This window comes from Squalius cephalus (genome assembly GCF_949319135.1).
Source record: "Squalius cephalus genome assembly, chromosome: 1".
In the NCBI taxonomy this organism is placed as follows: domain Eukaryota; kingdom Metazoa; phylum Chordata; class Actinopteri; order Cypriniformes; family Leuciscidae; genus Squalius; species Squalius cephalus.
In genome coordinates, this window is record NC_137122.1 from 40,494,747 (window position 1) to 40,514,119 (window position 19,373).

Here is a 19,373-nt window from a genome sequence, read left to right on the forward strand (position 1 = left end):
TACACACGAAAGCTGGCATCTCTAGGAAACAACAGCACATTTGCATGCATGTTCTTTTCTTTCTTTCTTTTTTATTGGGAGGAAATTTCAAATTTGGCAAATTAATGTGTATAAGGTGATACATTTTGCTAAAACATTAATGATGCACAAGAGCATCTACATTCGTGTGTGCAGCACAAATAAAAAGGAATTATGGGCCACTTCATTCATTACAATATTTTCCCCCTGTTTGTTCTGGGAACAGGAAGAGGTCTACCATAAAAGTGGTAGATTCGATCATTCAGTCACTATCAGTCATTTTTAAAGACCAAGGAGAGGGAGTTTTTACGGTCAAACCTCCAAACATTTGGTATCTCTTAAAAACCCTAGATGTTCTCTTTCTCAGGAGGATATACCGTATATCAGATACAGAATGGGACTACTCATTTTACCCACATATTCTGTTATATCTTGTTTTTGCCTATAAATGTCTTTTCATGTCTTTTTATTTTCTTAAAAACTGTCCTTTTATTAGCATAAAATATGAATAAAATATATTTAAAAAAAATGTTTGGTTCTCATGTATATATATATATATATATATATATATATATATATATATATATATACGGTATACACATACTTTTGTTCATCAAAGATGCAAATTGATCAAAAAGATAGTATGGACTTTTACATTATTACCACAACATTTTTTAATAAAAATTGTGTTCTTTTGAATTCTTTTCTATTTTTCAACTGTGATAATGTTTCTTGAGCAGCAAATCATCATATTAGAATGATTTCTGAAGGATCATGTGAGAAGGATCTGGAGTGATGATGCTGAAAATTCAGCTTTGACATCACAGTGAAAACATTTATTTTAAACTGTAACAATATTTAACAACTTAATCTAATTTTTTTTACTAACCCCAACTGTTTCTTTTTTTCATGCAGTGTGTTTTTTGTCCTGTAAATCATATAGCCTATTATTATAATGGGCAGAAACATGTTTTAGGTAACATATAGGCAACCTTTATAATAAGTAATAATTAAATAGGATATATTCATGTTTTACTGTATTGGAAATCCAGTCAATATTTGGGCTGTGTGATGCTGTCAATCAGTATATGAAGTAAAGATTATCAGTGGATTTGTCTTTTCTGCTGTTTACTTGTTCATCTGCTAAATCTAATGCCACCCTAGATCAGCTGAGCTAAAGCCTCCAAATTGTGCCACTCCATAAAAGAAAACTCCCTAGAGATGAATGTGGAATAGAGCACAGTAAATGCATCTCTAAAAAAAATCTCATATTTGGACACAGGACACTGGCCCTAAGTTCCGGACAATCATAAGTAACCCTAGGGACCCTCTTCTGTTTACTGACCGTGAAAAGCGAAGAAAGTCAGCCAGGGGGTGTAAGAGAATAGCTTCAAATGGGTTAAACTGATTCAGAGCATTGTTTGCATGGGATGTTTTAAATATGATGAACTTGATGCTCTTCGATGCTCGCTGGAGAATAGCTTCTATTGTTGGAATAAGAGTGAACATGAGAGCCTCAGGGCCACTTAGCTCGCGGCTCGCTGTTCTCGTTTGACAGCAGGTTGGGTCACTCGGGGCCGTCTGAGTAATTATGCACATTCTTGCAGTAAAGAGCAACGGGGACAGGAAACAGTTTGCACACCGACCTAAAAACATGATTCGTTCTCCAATTACTTGTTACCTGTGCCCTCCTTACTGATATTCAGTGAAGTAGCGGAGATGGACTGACTTGTGTAGGTAACAGGACAGTAATTTAGAGTCCACGTGCAATGTTACTGATCAAAAAACAGTTAGCCTATATACAGTAGCCTATAGCCTATTATCCAGTTGTAAACAGTTCCAAACTGTTTGTAATTTATTTTTGGATGCTTGACTTTGGTGACATCTACTGTTTACTTAGTTGATTGCTCTTAAATTTAGAAACCGTTATGCCCCCTATAATAATGATGGATAATAATAATAATAGTATACGTTTGTGAGATTTAAGATAAAAAAATATATAATTTCTTATTAAAGTAAAATAATGTAAAGTCCAGTTGCAATGCCCATTAGAAACCCTTTATATACTACTATTAATAATTAGCTCAGCTCTGTGATCTCGGCAGGTGGCCAGATTAGACATAGCAGCCTATAGGCCTACTTTAGACCTGTCATAAAAGAAATGCATCTTTAAGTGCATTACAGTGAAAACGCATTACAAAAAGCATCAAGTATACATCACATAAAAAATAGATAAAATATCATAATTTAACGTAAGATTGAACAAAAGTTTTAGGTAAGTAAAACTAAGTAACCAAGCAGGTTGCTAATAAAGACATATATAGAACAAAAAATTAATGGATGGATATTTTTTTGATGGATGACTAGTTAAATTTGAGGTGGGTTTGAAATGTACATACTTTTGGTTGAAAAATCGATCACTCATAAATCGATTCACCAACCCAGTCATTTTCCGGATCTAAGGCCAGACCGGATTGCCGATTGCCGAGCGTAAATCACGATATTTGTTGTCATTACGAACCACATGAACGTTCAGATGAAGCTTTCATAATACAACTAAAGGCGGCTGGTGTACATATAATCAATGTCAATGACTGTATCAGTCCGTTTTATTCTTATTAAAAGTCAGATCTACTTATACTAGCAGGTAAGACACATGAGCTAAATTAGCATTTGAGGATAACGGCTAACTAACATGCTAAGACTTGTATGTGTTCACATTGTATTGTTTTATTTGATTTGTATTTGCATTATCCTTATACAAATTTACTGTTTAATTTGATGAGAAGAGAAAAAATATTTACTAGCCAAAATGAGTCTGTCAGATCTTTTTTTGACACGGACTGAATCATTGAATCATACAAAAAATGTCTTTGTAGGCGTTTGACTAGGTTTTGAGACACAGCCAAATGTGTATGTCATGGTTCGGTACCCTAGTTTTTAGAATAGACATGATAATAAAATAACTGTTAAATACAAAATAACAATACATAACACCGCTTTAGAGTCAATAGTAACATTAAACATTAAGTGCAAGTGCACTACAATAATGTTATTTGATGTTTACAGCAAATGTTCTGTATGAAATTGATCTAATGTCTGTCTTGGTTGCAGACCCAAGGTGACCCATATGGACCCCACCTCCAAGTCTGGGTTGAATCAGGTGTCAGATGTAGTGTTTGTCATAGAGGGAACTGCAAACCTTGGTCCATATTTTGAATCACTTCGGAAGAATTACATACTACCGACTATAGAGTAAGAGTCGTCACCTGTTTATTCATTCTGACATTTGTTAGACTTCTTTACCAACCTACTTTGTATGATCACAGGTATTTTAATGGAGGACCACCTGCTGAAACTGATTTTGGAGGAGACGTGAGTTGGATGAAGCCGTTTACACTTTCTCTTTTCATTACTGCTATCATTTCAGATATCCCATCTAATGATCATTTTTCTTTATCAGTATGGTGGCACTCAGTATGGACTGGTGGTCTTCAACACAGTGGATTGTGCTCCAGAATCCTACGTCCAGTGCCACGCTCCAACCAGCTCAGCTTTCGAGTTTGTCTCTTGGATTGACAGCATCCAGTAAGGGCTTCATCACATTTGCATTTTACAATTGGAATTCTGAGATAAAATTGTGCTCTTGGATGTTTAGATGATCTGTTAGTTATTTATGAGTGTATGTCTGCTTTAAAGATTTTCATGTTTTAAATGCTGCAGCTTTTACGATGATGCTTTTTGCACAGATTCATGGGAGGCGGAGCAGAGAGCTGCAGTCTCATAGCTGAGGGTCTTTCTGTGGCCCTGCAGCTCTTTGACGACTTCAAAAAGATGAGGGAGCAAATGTGAGTTCTTGAACTCCTTCTGTGGAATCCAAATTCTGCTGTCTTATTTCTCCATTTTACTAAGATTTGGGATGTGAAAGATGCAATATAATTTGTGTTGCAGACAAAATTATGTATGGAAACAGCTCAAGGGCAGACATTGTTTTAAAGCATTTTCTCTTTGTCGATAACTGAATAGCACAAAAAGGTGGATGGAAACTTAACTATTGTTTCTCTCTTTAGTGGTCAGACCCACAAGGTTTGTGTGCTGCTGTGTAATTCTCCTCCATACTTACTACCGGCTGTGGAGAGCGTCAGCTATACAGGCTGCACTGCAGACAGCCTGGTCCAGATCATACGTGATGTGAGTCTGCATTGCATCTGCCTGTTTGTTCAGTTATTTATTTCCTATATTTGATGTATTGATAGATTCTATTTGCCTTGATACTGTTCATACTGGTTGATGCTATCATAGTCTACAATATGATGTGTTATAATGTTATTTTTTCCACTGTCTTGCCAAATTTTAAGCTGAGACATTTATTTATAGAAGGTGGTGTCTGTTTCTCATATGTATTTAATGAATTTATAATCATTTTTATTTGTACTTTTTTATTTTTTTGGCTGTAGCGGGGGATCCATTTTTCTGTAATTGCCCCAAGGAAACTTCCAGCGCTTCGCTCTCTTTTTGAACGAGCATCTTCGGTAGCAGGTGCACCAGAATCCTCACACCCAGACTACTGTCAAGACCCCTTTCACATGGTGTTAGTCAGGGGCATTGCACTTCCTGGTAAGAAAGACACTTGCCTTGATGTGTTTATGAATGTGCTGTGATATATCCTCCACAGTTTTTGTCAGCAGGTGGACAGCCCTCTTTTGGCACATGGGAGAATATGAGATAAAATAGTATTTTATTGTATTATTTAGGGGTGTAACGAGACTCATGTCACGATTTAATACAATTCACTGTATTGAACTCACAATACAGTTGCAATACAATAAGCCACATTTTTTTACTACTTTAAACCATTTACATTTACTTAGTACTTCTAAGACGTATGATAAAAAGTTAGCAAAAATGTTTAAAATGCTAAATGGTGACACTAGAATAAAAATATTCATGATTCTGAAGCTGAAAAGACAGAATTATGTTAGACACGTATGCCTACACTGTCACTGACTACAGCGCATGCATTTCAGATGATCAGTACAACCAATCACTGTTCTAATCACAAAGTGTATCAAAATGACTGTTCCCAAACTTTAAAGGGTTAATTCATCCAAAAATTCAAATGTTGTCTTTATTTACTCACCCTCATCGTTCACATCACCGATACATATCGCCACATTATCATCACAAACCTTTAGACCTCTAGTAGTATAAGATTTGCTCTGGTTAATGCTTTGTTACGTGTGTGTGTGTGTGTGTGTCCAGTTGCTCCTGGAGGAGGTTCTGGTCCAGTCTCCCTTAAACCTGTCTTGCCACCTCAGTCTCTGCCTGTGTCCCATTCTCCTCTGGGCACTGTAGCCCAGACTCCTCCTCAGATGAGCACAGCCCTTCCATACCAGGTGTGTGTCAGTTAATGGAAATTAATAGAATTGTTCATTTCCATTCAATTCAATTAAAGGTCTAATTAAAAACTGTGTGTGTAACAAAATCATGGTAGATCTCAGTCGTTTAGATACAAGAAATGTATATGATGCTGTGAGTTAGATGCCAGTCTGCACTGTTTGCCATAGGGAAAATAGGGACAGCAAAAATATATGCCGTTTTAATGAGCGATTAATTGTCTCAGTTCACTTCCCATTGGCAGGTGAAGTAAAATGTTCGTTCGTCTCATTGTTTCAGTGATGTAGAGCAGTCTACTCACTCTGAACCTTTCTGTGCCTAATTGGAAGCACATTATTGGTAATACAGAGCCTCATTTTGATTCTTAAGATTAAGACTAACAGCTGTTATAATCTCATTTGAATAGATCTAAGTGGTAGATAAGATGTGCATGAATGCATTTGTATTCTGTGGAAAGATCTGGCTTTGTTTTCAAATGAGGCTGTGCACACTAATGATGAGGCCTCATGACTGTTGTCCTACTGTTACACACACACACACACACACACACACACATACACTCTCACATACACACAAAAACACTCTCACACTCTCTTCCTATAGAATCCCTCTTTAAACGCTGCCCATGATGCAGCACAGAAGGCGTTAGAAGCTGCAAATCAGCAGCAGAAGAGTCGATGTGAGTCAAATTTTATTTCTGCTTGGATCTTCTGCTGTGTTCCTGCTTTCCCTATTATCTGTATTTGAAACACCATTTACTGAGTTGTTTTTGTTTTGTTTGCAGTTCCTCAAATGCCAACTCCACCTTTCAGCCAACCACCAGTTCTCCCATCAGGAGGTAAACCCAGCCTATCTACAGTTACCACAGTGTCACCGCCAGTGTTAACGCAGCAACAAGTTCCACCTCAGCAGCCCCAACAGCAACCACAAGTCCCACCACCAGGCCCGCCCGCACCCAACCAGCAACCTCCTCAGGCCCCTCAGCAGCAGCCCAACAATCAGCAGACACCTCCACCAACTCAGCCTGGCATGGTCAGACTTGAGAAATGTATTTCTGTGGATACTGTTTCATTTGGATTCTTCCTCTTTATCATGCTCTTGCCCTTTCAATATGTTCTTATTTTCCAGACTGCTGTACCTGCGCCTCCGGCTGGGGCACAGCAGGGTGTTGCCAACAAGATTGTGGCGTGGAGTGGAGTTCTAGAATGGCAGGAGGTGAGAAGCTTATACTAGTGATTTCATGGTAATTCTTGCATACTGAATGGTGATTAGTAGGGCGGCCCCTAATAATTGACCAAACGTTAGTCGATGAGAAGACGCTTAGTCGACCAAATTTCTACTGAAAAAATTACTGGAAGTGGCAAAGTCACGTAGTCCATGATGGACAGATCGTAACAAAGCTGGTCCATATGGTAATTGCAGTACGTTAGGCAGGAGATTCAAAGGTTTGCATATCATTCATCAACCTAACTGTGGCTTATCATTTGAAACCTAGTAGTAGCCTAACATTTGCACACTTTACATGGCCGCTCGCTCCAACGTTAACCTGGATAAATGTTCTATTATTGGCACATATCCAAGTGTTCTTGGAGGAGCAAGCGCAGTCATTTTTTCCTGATAACAGCGGAAAGAACTTAAAATACTCTGTCATTTTTGGTCATATAAGAGTAAAGAGTAAAACAACATTCAAAACTGTAAAGGGTCTACTTTTATTTGTGTCACTGACAATAACAACAAAACGTTGTGCTTTTGTAAAATAAAGAAAACAACCAGAGGGCTCTTTCTGCCATCTTGTGTCACAAAAATGAAACTCAGCGTATACTTGCCTCATAGAAATTAGAAATATGTCTAGACATTTTGAAATGTCTACTTTTAAATGAACCAATTCAAATCGAAAACAAATATTCTTTGATTTTGTAATCTGTATGAAACGTCCTTTTCATCTTTCATCTTTTCATCTACATCTTTGCAGCTGACACTGACAAAAAAACACTAGTTTATTAATAAATTATCAAAATGTTCAGACAGTCTCCTTTCGGTTGATTTATAATCATTGGCAAGCTTTATGCGAGCGATTGCGTCACATTTTTTTTAGGCAATATACCACAATTTGCTAAGTAAATATATGGATGAGAACCTAGCTACTGTAATATTTCTATACTGAACTGTGATTATAGTCTATATGGTTTAGTGCAAGTAAGAACAGAAAATGCCCCAAAATTATAAATAATCTTTCTTAACGTTGCTAATAACAAGCCAGTGTTGTTATTTTTAACAATAGCTAAAACTATTAAAAATTATATTCTTTATTGAAATAAAGCTGGAATAAAAGAAAAGAAATATTAGATAAAAAAAAAAGTACTAAAACTGAAATAAAAATAAATTGAAGCTAAATATATAAGAAATTAAAAAAGGACAAAGCACATAAACAAACTAAAACGTAAACTAAAATTAAAATGAAGTGGTATTAAATAAAAAAAGTATATAAATAATACTTAAATAACACTGTTGCAAGATACGACAGCGTGTCGGATTTTTTCTATTCTTTCTGTTGTATGAATTGTGTCCTAAACAACTGCCTGCACCAACCAGGGGTGCGAGGGGTGTTTTGTTTGTGGTTTCCTACTGGATATTGAGACATAATTAGTGTCTCAATTAATCTCTCTGAAAGACTCCCATAACTTACCTATAAAATGTAGGCTTTTCTCGATGTGTGAAAAAGATTGATTTGCTCACTGAGACTGAAACTGTTAAAGCTATCTAGTTGCATTTCATTGATGTATTGTTAGGTGACCCTGGGGCATTGTGCCTGAGATGCCTTTTGCACAGACTGTAATGGAATCAATGATGCTTCTTGATTTCTGTTTGATTTATGGGAGACGCCCTCTCTTTAGATTAATGAAGCTCTATTGACCATTCCACAATGGCCACGAGATCATCTCAGCAATGAATGTTCTCAAACACACAGTCGACTATTGAAATGGTTTTTTGTGTTTTGAGAAAGGGTCAACACAAATGATCAGGAAACAAAAACACAGACGCACACGTCGTGGTCATTATCACCATCTGGTCAATAACATGCCAGCAAACCAATGCGTGCTTATCAAGCATGGCGGCACGCTCCGTTGCTGAGGCCTGTCGCGGAGTCACCATCTGGATGAGGAGTTCACACAGCTCATCGCACACTATTCGCAAACACAAACACTGCCAAGCTGTGCTGTGTAAATTTAATCATATCAGCAAATGAGTCCTGCTTTTCATCCACACTGTCCTTTTGCAGCGATACTGTAGGGTGGTTTGTAGTAAGGATGTGCAAATCTGGTATATTTTCAAAATCGAATAGCTGTTTGCTTGAGTCAACAAGTCTGTCTAAACGGAGCCCTGAAAAATTAGGTTCCATCAGACATGTTTCCTTGGGGGAAATATTCTTGTGTTCAAAAACTGCAGGGCTCTTGAGGCAAATGTATGTATGTAATGCTCATTGCTTGTACTGTTTTGATTGACATAATAATGTAGCAGCTGTTCTGTTGCCAGTGCGATCTCTCTTGTTGTGGAAGTTGCACACACAGGTTGTTTATTTCACCGAGACCTCCTGCCTCGAGTCCCACCATCCATCTCTGCCAGCAAAGTCTTTTTACTCTGTATGTTAACCTCTTCATCTTATTCTGCCTCTCCTTTTTTCCCTCCCCCTGTCACCTTTCCCTCTGTCTCCATCAATCACCGCAGAAGCCCAAGGCTTCCTCCATGGACTCCAACACAAAACTTACACGCTCCCTGCCCTGCCAGGTCCAAGTGAGCCAAGGGGAGAATCTGTGAGTGACTCCCGTTTGGCCCAGATTTGCATAATGTAGGATAAATGGTAGAGATGCTCAGAGAGACTGACGTGGTGTATTTTGTTTCAGAAATACAGACCAGTGGCCACAGAAGCTGATCATGCAGCTCATCCCTCAGCAGCTCCTGGTAAATGTGAACATTGTCATTCCCTGCAGGATACATTACTCTGCTTGCAAAGGAAGCAAGGATTTCTTTTTCTTCATCTTTTTCTTTCCTCCATTTTCTCTGTCATCTCCATTTTCTTCATCATTGTCCTCTCTTCCTTTATCTTTTTTGTCTTGTTCCTGCATCATCTTCTAATTTTTGTTCTTCTCCTTTTCAATCCTTTCTTCCTTCTTTTTTCCTCTCCATCATTTCCTCCTCTTCATAATCGTTATCTCCTCCCTTTTCTTCGTCTATATTTTTTCCTCCTCTTCCTCATTTCTTTTTCTGCACCTTTTCTTCTCCTCCTCCAAATATTTTCCTCTTCCTTTTTTCTACTCCTTCATTTCCTCCCCTTCCTTAAAGTGATAGGTCACCCAAAATTTTAAATTGTCATAATTTGCTCAACCTCAAGTTGTTCTAAACCTGTATGAGTTTATTTTTTCTGTTGAACGCAAAAGAAGATATTTTAAAGAATGTTGGTAATCAGACAGTTGATGGTTCCCATTGACTTCTATAGAATTTTTTTTTCTACTATGGAAGTCAATGCTACCGTCAACTGTTTGATTACCAACATTCTTTAAAATATCTTCTTTTGCGTTCAACAGAAAAGAAACTCAGACAGGTTTAGAACAACTTAAAGGGATTGTTCACCCAAAAAAGAAAATTAGCCCATGATTTACTCACCCTCAAGTTATCCTAGGTGTATATGACATTCTTCTTTCAGACGAATACAATCAGAGTTATATGAAAAAATCTCCTGGCTCTTCCAAGCTTTATAATGGCAGTGAATGGCCGTTTCTGTTTTGAAGTCCATTAAAAGTGCATCTATCCATCATAAAAGTAATCCACACGGCTCTGCGGGGGTTAATAAAGGCCTTCTGAAGCGAAGCGATGCGTTTGTGTAAGAAAAATATTCATATTTAAACCTTTATAAAGTCAAATAACTAGCTTCTGGCCAAACAAACATACGGATTCCACTTAAGTCTAAAGCACAACTTATGCGAGTAATGTGGCGTACTGCTGATATTTACGCTACGCCATGACGCGCTACTTCCGACGTCACAAGTTGCGTAAGTAACTTTTATGGACTTCAAAACAGAAACGTCCATTCACTGCCATTATAAAGCTGGGAAGAGCCAGGACATTTTTTAATATAACTCCGATTGTTTTCGTCTGAAAGAAGAATGTCATATACACCTAGAATAACTTGAGGGTGAGTAAATCATGGGCTAATTTTCATTTTTAGGTGGACCATCACCTCATTTTCTCCTTTTTCTTCTCCTCTTCCTTTTTCTACTCTATCATCATCTCCTCCTCTTCCTTAATTATCATCTCTTGATTAATTGATCATCTTTTTCTCATAATTACCTTTCTCCCCCTTTATCTTCTCCTCCTCCTTGTCCTCCTTTCTCCACCATCTTCTTCTCCTGCTCTTCTATCATTTTGTCCTTCTACTTGTGATTCACTCCCTGCGTTTGACTATGCGTACTTCCTTGTTGCACACACTAAGCTAAATACAGGATGTTAAAGACTGTTCATTGAACAAATTAATACCTTTAAAAAAATATTTGACTTATACTATAAATGTATTTAAATTAGATCAATATTTAAATAAGATAATTTTTAAAATCTCCTATTGACTTTAAACTGGCATTCAAACTGCTTTTGTTAATTTCATCCTAATACACATGCTGAAGTGTTGGTCAAATGTCTGGGTCACATGGGTTATTAATACAATGATCCATATGTCGTCTTTTCTTTCTATAGACTACTCTGGGCCCTCTGTTCAGGAACTCTCGTATGGTGCAGTTTCTCTTCACTAATAAAGATATGGAGTCTTTGAAGGGACTGTATCGCATTATGACCAATGGATTTGTGAGTACATGAACAGCATCTTATTTATAACCTCCTCCTGTAAGATACATCAGTCAGTTCAAGAATGAATAATCAGACTTATAACTTCTCATATAGAACAGGTTTTTTATGTTGCCTATGCATATATCTCTGTTTTAGTGTATTTCTCATTGCAGACTACTAAAGAGAATGTGATAGTGTGTAATAATGCTCTTCAGCCTCTTGGGGGAGTTCTTCCTCTGCTTTTAAGCGTCACTGCAGCAAAATAAAAAGATTTTCACATTTAGTTATGGAAAAAAAAAAAGTCTCATGAAAAAAAAATCAGCAAATTCACACAGCCAGCATTTCCTCTGAAAATGAAAGGGTCTGAAATGAACCTTTACCCTGGAGCTAGATCCCTTGACGCAGACTAAGAGATCTGTCAGTAGTGAATCACCATTAACACTGATTAAATTCAGTTTTAGGTTCAATCTGTATCTGGAAAACAGCTGCTTAGTTCATTTTAATCCTGTCTTCAAATATAATCATGCTGGCTCAGGCAGCTCTCCAGTCACTCTAGTTGTGCGTGCTGTCTAGATGTGTGGATTGGCACATAGTTTGATGTATATGTGAATCTATATGTGTGTGTGTGTAGGCTGGCTGTGTGCACTTCCCCCACAGTGCTCCATGTGAGGTGCGTGTGCTGATGCTGCTGTACTCGTCTAGGAAGAGGATATTCATGGGACTCATCCCTAATGACCAAAGCGGATTCGTCAATGGTATTCGGCAGGTCATCACTAACCACAAACAAGTGCAGCAGCACCGATCGGTGAGTCACACAAAATGGTGTTGTTTTCAGTACAAATAAACACAGTTATTGATATGATGCAAACTAAGTAGCATAAAATGTTTTAATTGTTAATATAATACTCAAAAAAGATGCACAGATGTAATCCACATCTAAACTAACACAATAATTTTGTCTCTGTAAAATGTTTTAAAAATATATTTAAAAATGAAATCAATCCAGTTATGTGTGATGCGTCTTGTGAGTAACTGTCTGGTTTTGCATTTGTTGCCCACATAATGCACACAGCATCTAAAATGAACACTTTCTAAGTGCTAATTGTGAGTTAAATGTAGCTTTGCCAATTTAAAACAAAGGTCCACAAGGTTAAAGACAACATTGCAAAATTGTATCCATGTGTCACTGGCGCATGTCCTGGTTGGCATCAACATGCCAGCTAAACAGCTAACGGTTTCAATGATCACTAATTGAAAGGGGAGAAAAATCGAGGATCATTCCAGCCATTCTAAAGGTAACCTGAGACAAAAGGCCCTGATTTACCATGACATTGTTGGAAAAAATGCTTGAATTTCACTCTTAAGGAATATTCTGAGTAAAGAGCCAGTAAAATGGAAGAGCCAGTGAGACTTACTAAGTATATGTGGAATTTGGAGATTATTCTTTCGCAATAAATTCCCAATGAAGCTTTTCCTCAGATCTGTCTCACCCTTTTTGCATCCCTGGACATTGTTGATATAAAAAAAATAATAATAATTTCAACTTGTCCCTCTTTTTAAAAATGGATAAATAAATGAATAAATGTCTGGGTTACAGTGAGACACATACAGTGTAAGGGAATGAGGCCAAATCGTAAACGTTAAAATGACATGATTTTAATGAGAAAAAATCACTTACCTTTTCTGTGTAAAGTTCTCTGTTTTTTCAACTTCATTGCAATGACAATGGAATGCTTCTAACCCTAAAATGGCGATAAAAATGACAAACTGACCCTTTTTACTTCTATTGTAATCATCTCACCATTACATTGACTTGGCACCTTAACATTATGCCACAAATGCTGTTGATTGAGCATAACTTGGATTGAACCCTACATTTGAAAACTGCATTTTCGTTTTAAAACCCTTTCCATCCACACTAGGGTTTTCAAGCATTTTCCAAAAGTTTCACGGCCACACTAAAAAGTCAAATGAACCTTATTGTGCATGCGAAAAGCCTCCATAAACGCTTGCTTGGATTATGCCGACTGAACAGACATAATCAAGTACTCATAGTATTCTTCTGCCAGGATCATTTTATTTAGCTAAATATCTCACCATTTAATGATGCGTTCAATTGGCACACACACACCATTATATGTTTGGTCTAAACACAACTGTCCTCATGTTTTGCAGCAGAACAGCAGTATATTTTCTGTCGTCTTTGCAGGACTGTGATATGAAGAGTGTGCAAACTGAAACATATCTTTAGCAACAGGCACAATACCGGTATAAACATAGGTATCTATCAGTGCAATATGATTCACATGACTAAGAATGTGTCATTGTTTTCGAATACCTCTGTTGTCAACGACATTTTCAAATTTATCCACTTGGGAGTGCATTTTCAAAAAGCTTTAGCAGAGAGGAAAAAGATGCGTTTTCAAATGACAACGTAGTAGTGTGAACAAGGCCACTGTCACACACTTGCACATGAACTCTAGCGTAACAACGTGCAATAATGAAAACACATACACCATCATGAAAAGAACTGCATTTTTGGACACTTCAGAGAAACCAAAAAGCTATTTTGCTTGAGAAGTGTGCTTATGCTACATTTGTTTTAATTCTGTCAGTAATTCATTGAATGTCCTTTTCTCGGATGAATAATGCTGGTCAGATGCAACCTGGACAGGTCCCGTCCAATCAGAACTTCCTCAACAGACCGCCGGGCCCCATCCCTGTTACGCATGGCAACGTGCAACAGCAGGTAAACCAGCAGTGCCTCTTCCCCTCTCTTCTCTCCCCTGCCCTGCTCTTTCTCTCTCTCTCTCTCTCTGTCTCTCTTGCCCTGTGCACTCACCCGGTTTGTATTTCTCCTCGGCCTGAGATGGAATGTGCATGCTGTTCTAAACCCTCCTCGTCTCCTCCTCTCTGTCCCTCTCTTTCTGCCTCAGTCTGTGGTGGTGGGCTTGCCCTCCGTCAGTCAGGTCACACTGATGGAGGACCAGCAGAGACAAAACAACATGGTGAGAATCAGAAACACAATTATACACGCATGCATGCACACACGCTGGACCACGATTCCTGCAAACACAGGATTTCACCACTTGATTTTCTGCCATTTCAGCAGCAATCTTGTGAACAGCGCCATGTGTTAAAGGGGACATTGCTGAAACAAGTCTCTTATGCTCTCCAAGGCAGCATCTATTTGATCAAAAATACAGTAATATGAAGAAACATTACTTATTATTATCAATTTTAAAAACAGTTGTTGTGCTGTTTAATATCTTTGTGGAAACCTGGATACATTTTTCTGGATTCAGAAATCTTTTGTAACAAATATCTTTGCTGCCCCATTTGATTTAATACATCTTTGCTAAATGAAAGTAATAATTTCTTTAAAATAAAATAAAAAATACTTACCCCAAACTTTAGAACGGTAGTGTAAGTCTAGTCCATTTATGAAACTAAGCTGCAAAAGCGTGTCATTAAAAATGTGCCATAGTCACCTACATTTCATTTACATATCAACACCTTTTCAGTATTCAGCATCTAGACAGTGGAGTTGTTACTCATTTCAAATGCTAAGAGGTTAGCCAAACATAACAGAAGTCATTTACATATAGATGTCTTAAAGTTACAGCCTGATTAAAGGTCAGAAAGAGGATAGTGTCACATTGACATGAAGTCTGGTCTGCTTTGCAGCTTATTCTGTCCAAGAAACTCCCAGTTAGACAGCAGCCGACATAAACCATACAGCACAACCAGTGCTGTGCAGTCCATCCCATTCTCGAAGAAATTAATCTCATGAGTCCGTTCTTTTAAGTGAATACAAATCATACTGCGAGACCAATGTAGTCCGATTCCTGAATTGAATGACTGTCGAGTTGGTTATTTTTAATGAATCAAAAACATTCAGTTTTACATAAGGCTGTTGAGCCTTCAGTCAGTTTAGTTTCTGTTCTTATGACAATGCTTAGTTTGAAGAAGATGAGATTTGTCGTAGTATTTTATTTATACAAGTAAATAAAGAATGCATGAAATATGCTACTACGTTGTTTTGTATTATGTAATATATTGAATCGCATTTATTCCGCCCCTGGAATCATTACATTTTCCTATGGTTTCCATCCCTAGAAGAAACAATTCTGCTTGTGAATATCCAGTTTACTAACTGTGTCAAACAAAACTCTATATAAAATTATATTAAATTCTATATAATAGAGTGAAAATGGTTATGTAAGTAAAACAAATAAGTTACAACTGTATTTGATGCAGGAAGCCTTGCCTTGTATTATAAGTGGACTTCTGGGAAAAAATGTCCCCTTTAATACCATTAACACAGTTACAGTGGTCTGTATTCACAGCTCTCTCACACAGAACTACCACTTATGTAATATAGTGTTTTACAGCAGTGCCGTCTAATGTTCACTTACTTTCTTTTTTCATCACTGTGTGTGATTTTGGTTTCCATTAGCTGAGAGCAGCCGCAACAGGCAATCAACAGCCGCCAGTCACTGGTGCTCCGCCCAATCAGGGCCAAGCTCAAGCCCAGGCTCCTGCTGGCATGCTCCGGCTCCCAAACCCAGGCGCAAACCCCCAGCTCCGCAGTCTCCTCCTCAGCCAACAACCTGTAAGTGTGTGCAGTGAATAGCACATGATGCCCTTCCACACCACTTCCGTAAGCCACTGTCACACTAGATTTTGAGCATGCAAAATTCCAACAGACGCTGCAATGGTCGTAATATGACGTCACAATCGGACGGGTCTTTTTTTTTTAAAACATGATTTAAAATACAATACATCCAAAATGTAAAAATATTTAGTCTGAAATATTCAGTAACCCCAGGCTATTAAAAGTGCTGTGTTTTTTCACTGTACAAAAACATGAAAATACCATAATATTTTTGCAGATATTTAGGAAAAATGCGAAGTTCACACACTCGTTTCTCTGAAAACCAATGCTACAGCCAGTTATTCTACTTTGAAATGTGCGTTTTTGTTTTGGTCTGTGCGATACCGCACATTGCCAATTTACCCAATAGTATTTCGACACCCGAGTTGCCAGTTGGCGGAAAACACAGCGTATTGCAGCCATGGAAACCAGCAAACAAACTCAGAGATCACAGATTCTACCCGACATAAAAAGCCTTGGCATCCATCTTAAAATCTCTATGAACGGGAGCATATTAAAACAGGGATAAATCAACTCATAAACTTAAAAGTCTCCTCGCCTTCCATTGTCAATTGCGCTCGGTTCTGTTGCATGTCCTCAATCTGGCAACCCACGTGAGCATTGAGTCTGAGGAGGAGGGGGCGGGGGAAACAACTCTCTCCAATATTTAGAATTTGGACTGCAGTACCCATTTCAACCAATAGCTGTTAATATTACATACTGCTCCTTTAATTACAATAACAATTATTATTACAAAGTATTCATTAGAATTAGGCTCTTAATACATTGCTCATTCTGAGCTTTTATACGTGCTAAGTTCCCATCCGAACTGAAGCCCTTTTTATTTATTTTGTGCTTTCGCGGCGTGCAAATCACCTTATACTGTTCACCAGCAAGCTCCAAGATTTGCGCGAGCTGTGCTATTGTGACGCTGGCAATAAAATGTGGGACCCTTTTAAATTCTATGGAGAATTTACAACTTTAAAACGGTATAGAGAAAGCGTGATCTAAAACAGCCATATAAATTAAAAACATAAATTAGAAACTTTTTAAACTACTCATGACCACCCATACTAGAATTTATCACGTTTTATTGTATTTGTGATACATTTTGACTAACTTGTAGAATTTATAATAGATAATCTGTTAATTAAAAATATTTTTGATTATAGATTTTTATTACAACTGTGGCATGTTGTAGCTATAGTTTCTAAATGTGTATTCATAACAAATGCTATAGATCTATAAAAAAAGAAAGATGTCAACATTGGCCTAAGCATAGTAATGAGTCATCATCAATGGCCTTACCTGTGATTATAGCCTTATTGTAACAAATGCTACAATTGAAAGATTACAAGAACTATGGTACATTGTATGGTACAAGGGCAAGTACTTTAAAGTCTGGACAGAACAATCAGTTTTTTCCCCATGTGTAAAATGTGTTTTGTTCTAATGATGACTGACAGGAAAAACCTGGCGTTCAGACATAGCCAAAATCATTAAGAGCCTTATGAACTGTTAGGAGTAGGAAATAAACATTTTCAGTGTAAAAAAAATGTTTAGTAAATTCATGTTGACTTCCCATGGGACTTTGAAGTACATAATTATGTCAAACTGATAAGGTTCCAGAAGCCTAAATAATCTAGAATACACCAAATATCCTAAGTCATTGTTAACTAGGCTATTACCTAATTGCAGTTATGTTATCAACCAACTTTGCATGTGTAGATGATTTGCACAAATTCACAAGATTTGCACAAATAAATAAATAATTTATCTAGCCCGGGGATCCCGCTAAAATGGTTCACTTCAACCCTCCCAATGTTCAAATCAAAACAACGCCCTTGAATGTGACTGACCCCTTCATACCTGTGAAATCATCTCTCCTATCACAGTTCGGCTTGCATTGATATGCCGTCATCTCATAAGCACCCTTCTCTCACCTTTCTCCCTCACCCTTCTCTCTCTTAAGCAGGGTGGGATGCAGGGCATGCAGGGAATGCATCCCATCCAGCAGATGGTCCATCCAGCACCAGGAGGGGGCGCTCAGATGCAGGCTCAGTGGAGGCAGCCTCACCAAGGTAACACTTCATTTCCAGTATGGTATCATTAGCACAATTTATTTTTATCACATCTGTGACCTTGTTAATTGTGTAAGAGATTTCATTTATTTGCTGTGGTTTGTACAACTATTTATGTTTCCTTTTTTTTATTAAAACCTCTTAGGTACATTTATTTAATAAGTTTCACATTCCCACAGGTCCACTGATGATCCCTACAGGTCCACGTGGGCCAGTCGCACAGAATCCCGGGATGCCTTCAGTTTCGAGCGTCATGGAGGATGAAATTCTTATGGACCTTATCTAAGGACCCCTTTACCCATCATTCTTTGCTTCAGAGGTTTCATTATGGAATACGAGAGTCATCTAAGCTCTGTTCTTTTTACTTTTTAGTTATGAGCAAGTACGTAGGGGAAGAATATCGGTGTTTAGAGATCAGGACATTATTTTGATACTCATGTATTCGTTGATGCATTTAAACATGAGCCTCTCACCGGATCATGCAAGCGGTAACACGATTTTTCACACAGATGGGACCGAAGAGCAAGACATTTAAAAAAAACAGGCTCTTTCGTCATTCTACACCTCTTCTCGCCTCGAGATGAATCGATCGAATCTGGTTACTGTTGTATTTTTATGAAAGTTTTACTTTTTCTTAATTTGTCTTTTGAAATCTAGTAATGTTGTTTTATGAAAATAAAATAAACTTAATTTTCTCAAGCAATTTTTGTATTCAAGGTCTTCCTTAAAGTGATAGTTCACCCCAAAACGAAAATTTTATCATCATTTACTCGCCTTCATGCTCCAAACCTGTATGCATTTCTCTCTTCTTTTTTTTCCTTCTTAGCAAAAAAGATGATATTTTGAATGCTGACAAGCAATATCCACACAATGGAAGTCAAAGGGAACCGAGACTTAGTTATTCTTCTCTTCTCTTACAGAAGAAAGAGAGTCCTACAGGTTTGGAATGACATGAGAGCGAGTAAATGAGCTATCTCTTTAAGGCAAAGTATTTGTGTGTTAACCTGGTAGTGGTGTGATGGGGGTGGACGAGTGACTTAAATAGACTGAATGATAGGTTGCAAAACGCTCGATTCTGCCAAATGGTGTCACAGCGTTAAAATTAACCACTCCAATATGTCATGGAACTATACAGTGGACCCCTGTGCCAAGTAGTTCTACCAGATGGCAGCACTTGGCCACGCTTTCCTTGGCATAACACATAATCAGGCTGGACACAGACACAATGTACGACTACAATCCACACATATACGGAGATATCTTGGATCAGTGTGGACTGTATATGCATAATCTGACACTGAACAATCCTGATTAACCATTTTGTGTGATCAGCAAACAGTCTTTATGGCCATCACTAAATGTGACTGTCCCATCATGCTTATTCT

General features: G+C 37.8%; 1 protein-coding gene across 8 annotated transcripts; it reads left to right on the forward strand.

Moving 5' to 3' along the window:
- The first annotated feature begins 2,484 nt into the window (after window positions 1-2,484).
- Window positions 2,485-18,689, forward strand: med25 (mediator complex subunit 25). Of its 8 annotated transcripts, none has more exons than XM_079865039.1 (20): window positions 2,485-2,665; window positions 3,133-3,273; window positions 3,348-3,393; window positions 3,482-3,606; window positions 3,768-3,866; window positions 4,089-4,209; window positions 4,476-4,635; window positions 5,281-5,414; window positions 6,019-6,094; window positions 6,200-6,447; window positions 6,544-6,630; window positions 9,145-9,227; window positions 9,318-9,375; window positions 11,161-11,268; window positions 11,882-12,055; window positions 13,910-13,999; window positions 14,187-14,258; window positions 15,710-15,865; window positions 17,880-17,988; window positions 18,168-18,689. In XM_079865039.1, the coding sequence occupies exons 2-20, from the start codon at window positions 3,149-3,151 to the stop codon at window positions 18,272-18,274; spliced, it is 2,178 nt and encodes a 725-aa protein (XP_079721165.1). In that variant the 5' UTR covers window positions 2,485-2,665; window positions 3,133-3,148; the 3' UTR covers window positions 18,275-18,689. The 8 variants fall into 8 exon arrangements, with proteins under 8 accessions (XP_079721165.1, XP_079721166.1, XP_079721167.1 ...); XM_079865040.1 differs by having other exon boundaries at window positions 17,883-17,988; XM_079865038.1 differs by having other exon boundaries at window positions 2,490-2,665; window positions 9,142-9,227; window positions 17,883-17,988.
- Window positions 18,690-19,373: the final 684 nt, after the last annotated feature.

What these genes read in the sequence shown, in the direction of transcription:
- med25 (XM_079865037.1), top strand. Translation starts at nt 3,149, where the DNA reads ATGGACCCCACCTCCAAGTCTGGGTTGAATCAGGTGTCAGATGTAGTG. An exon ending in GAGTTCTAGAATGGCAGGAG is followed by an intron (nt 6,631 to 9,141) that starts GTGAGAAGCTTA and finishes CAATCACCGCAG; the next exon opens with AAGCCCAAGGCTTCCTCCAT. An exon ending in GTGAGCCAAGGGGAGAATCT is followed by an intron (nt 9,228 to 9,317) that starts GTGAGTGACTCC and finishes ATTTTGTTTCAG; the next exon opens with AAATACAGACCAGTGGCCAC.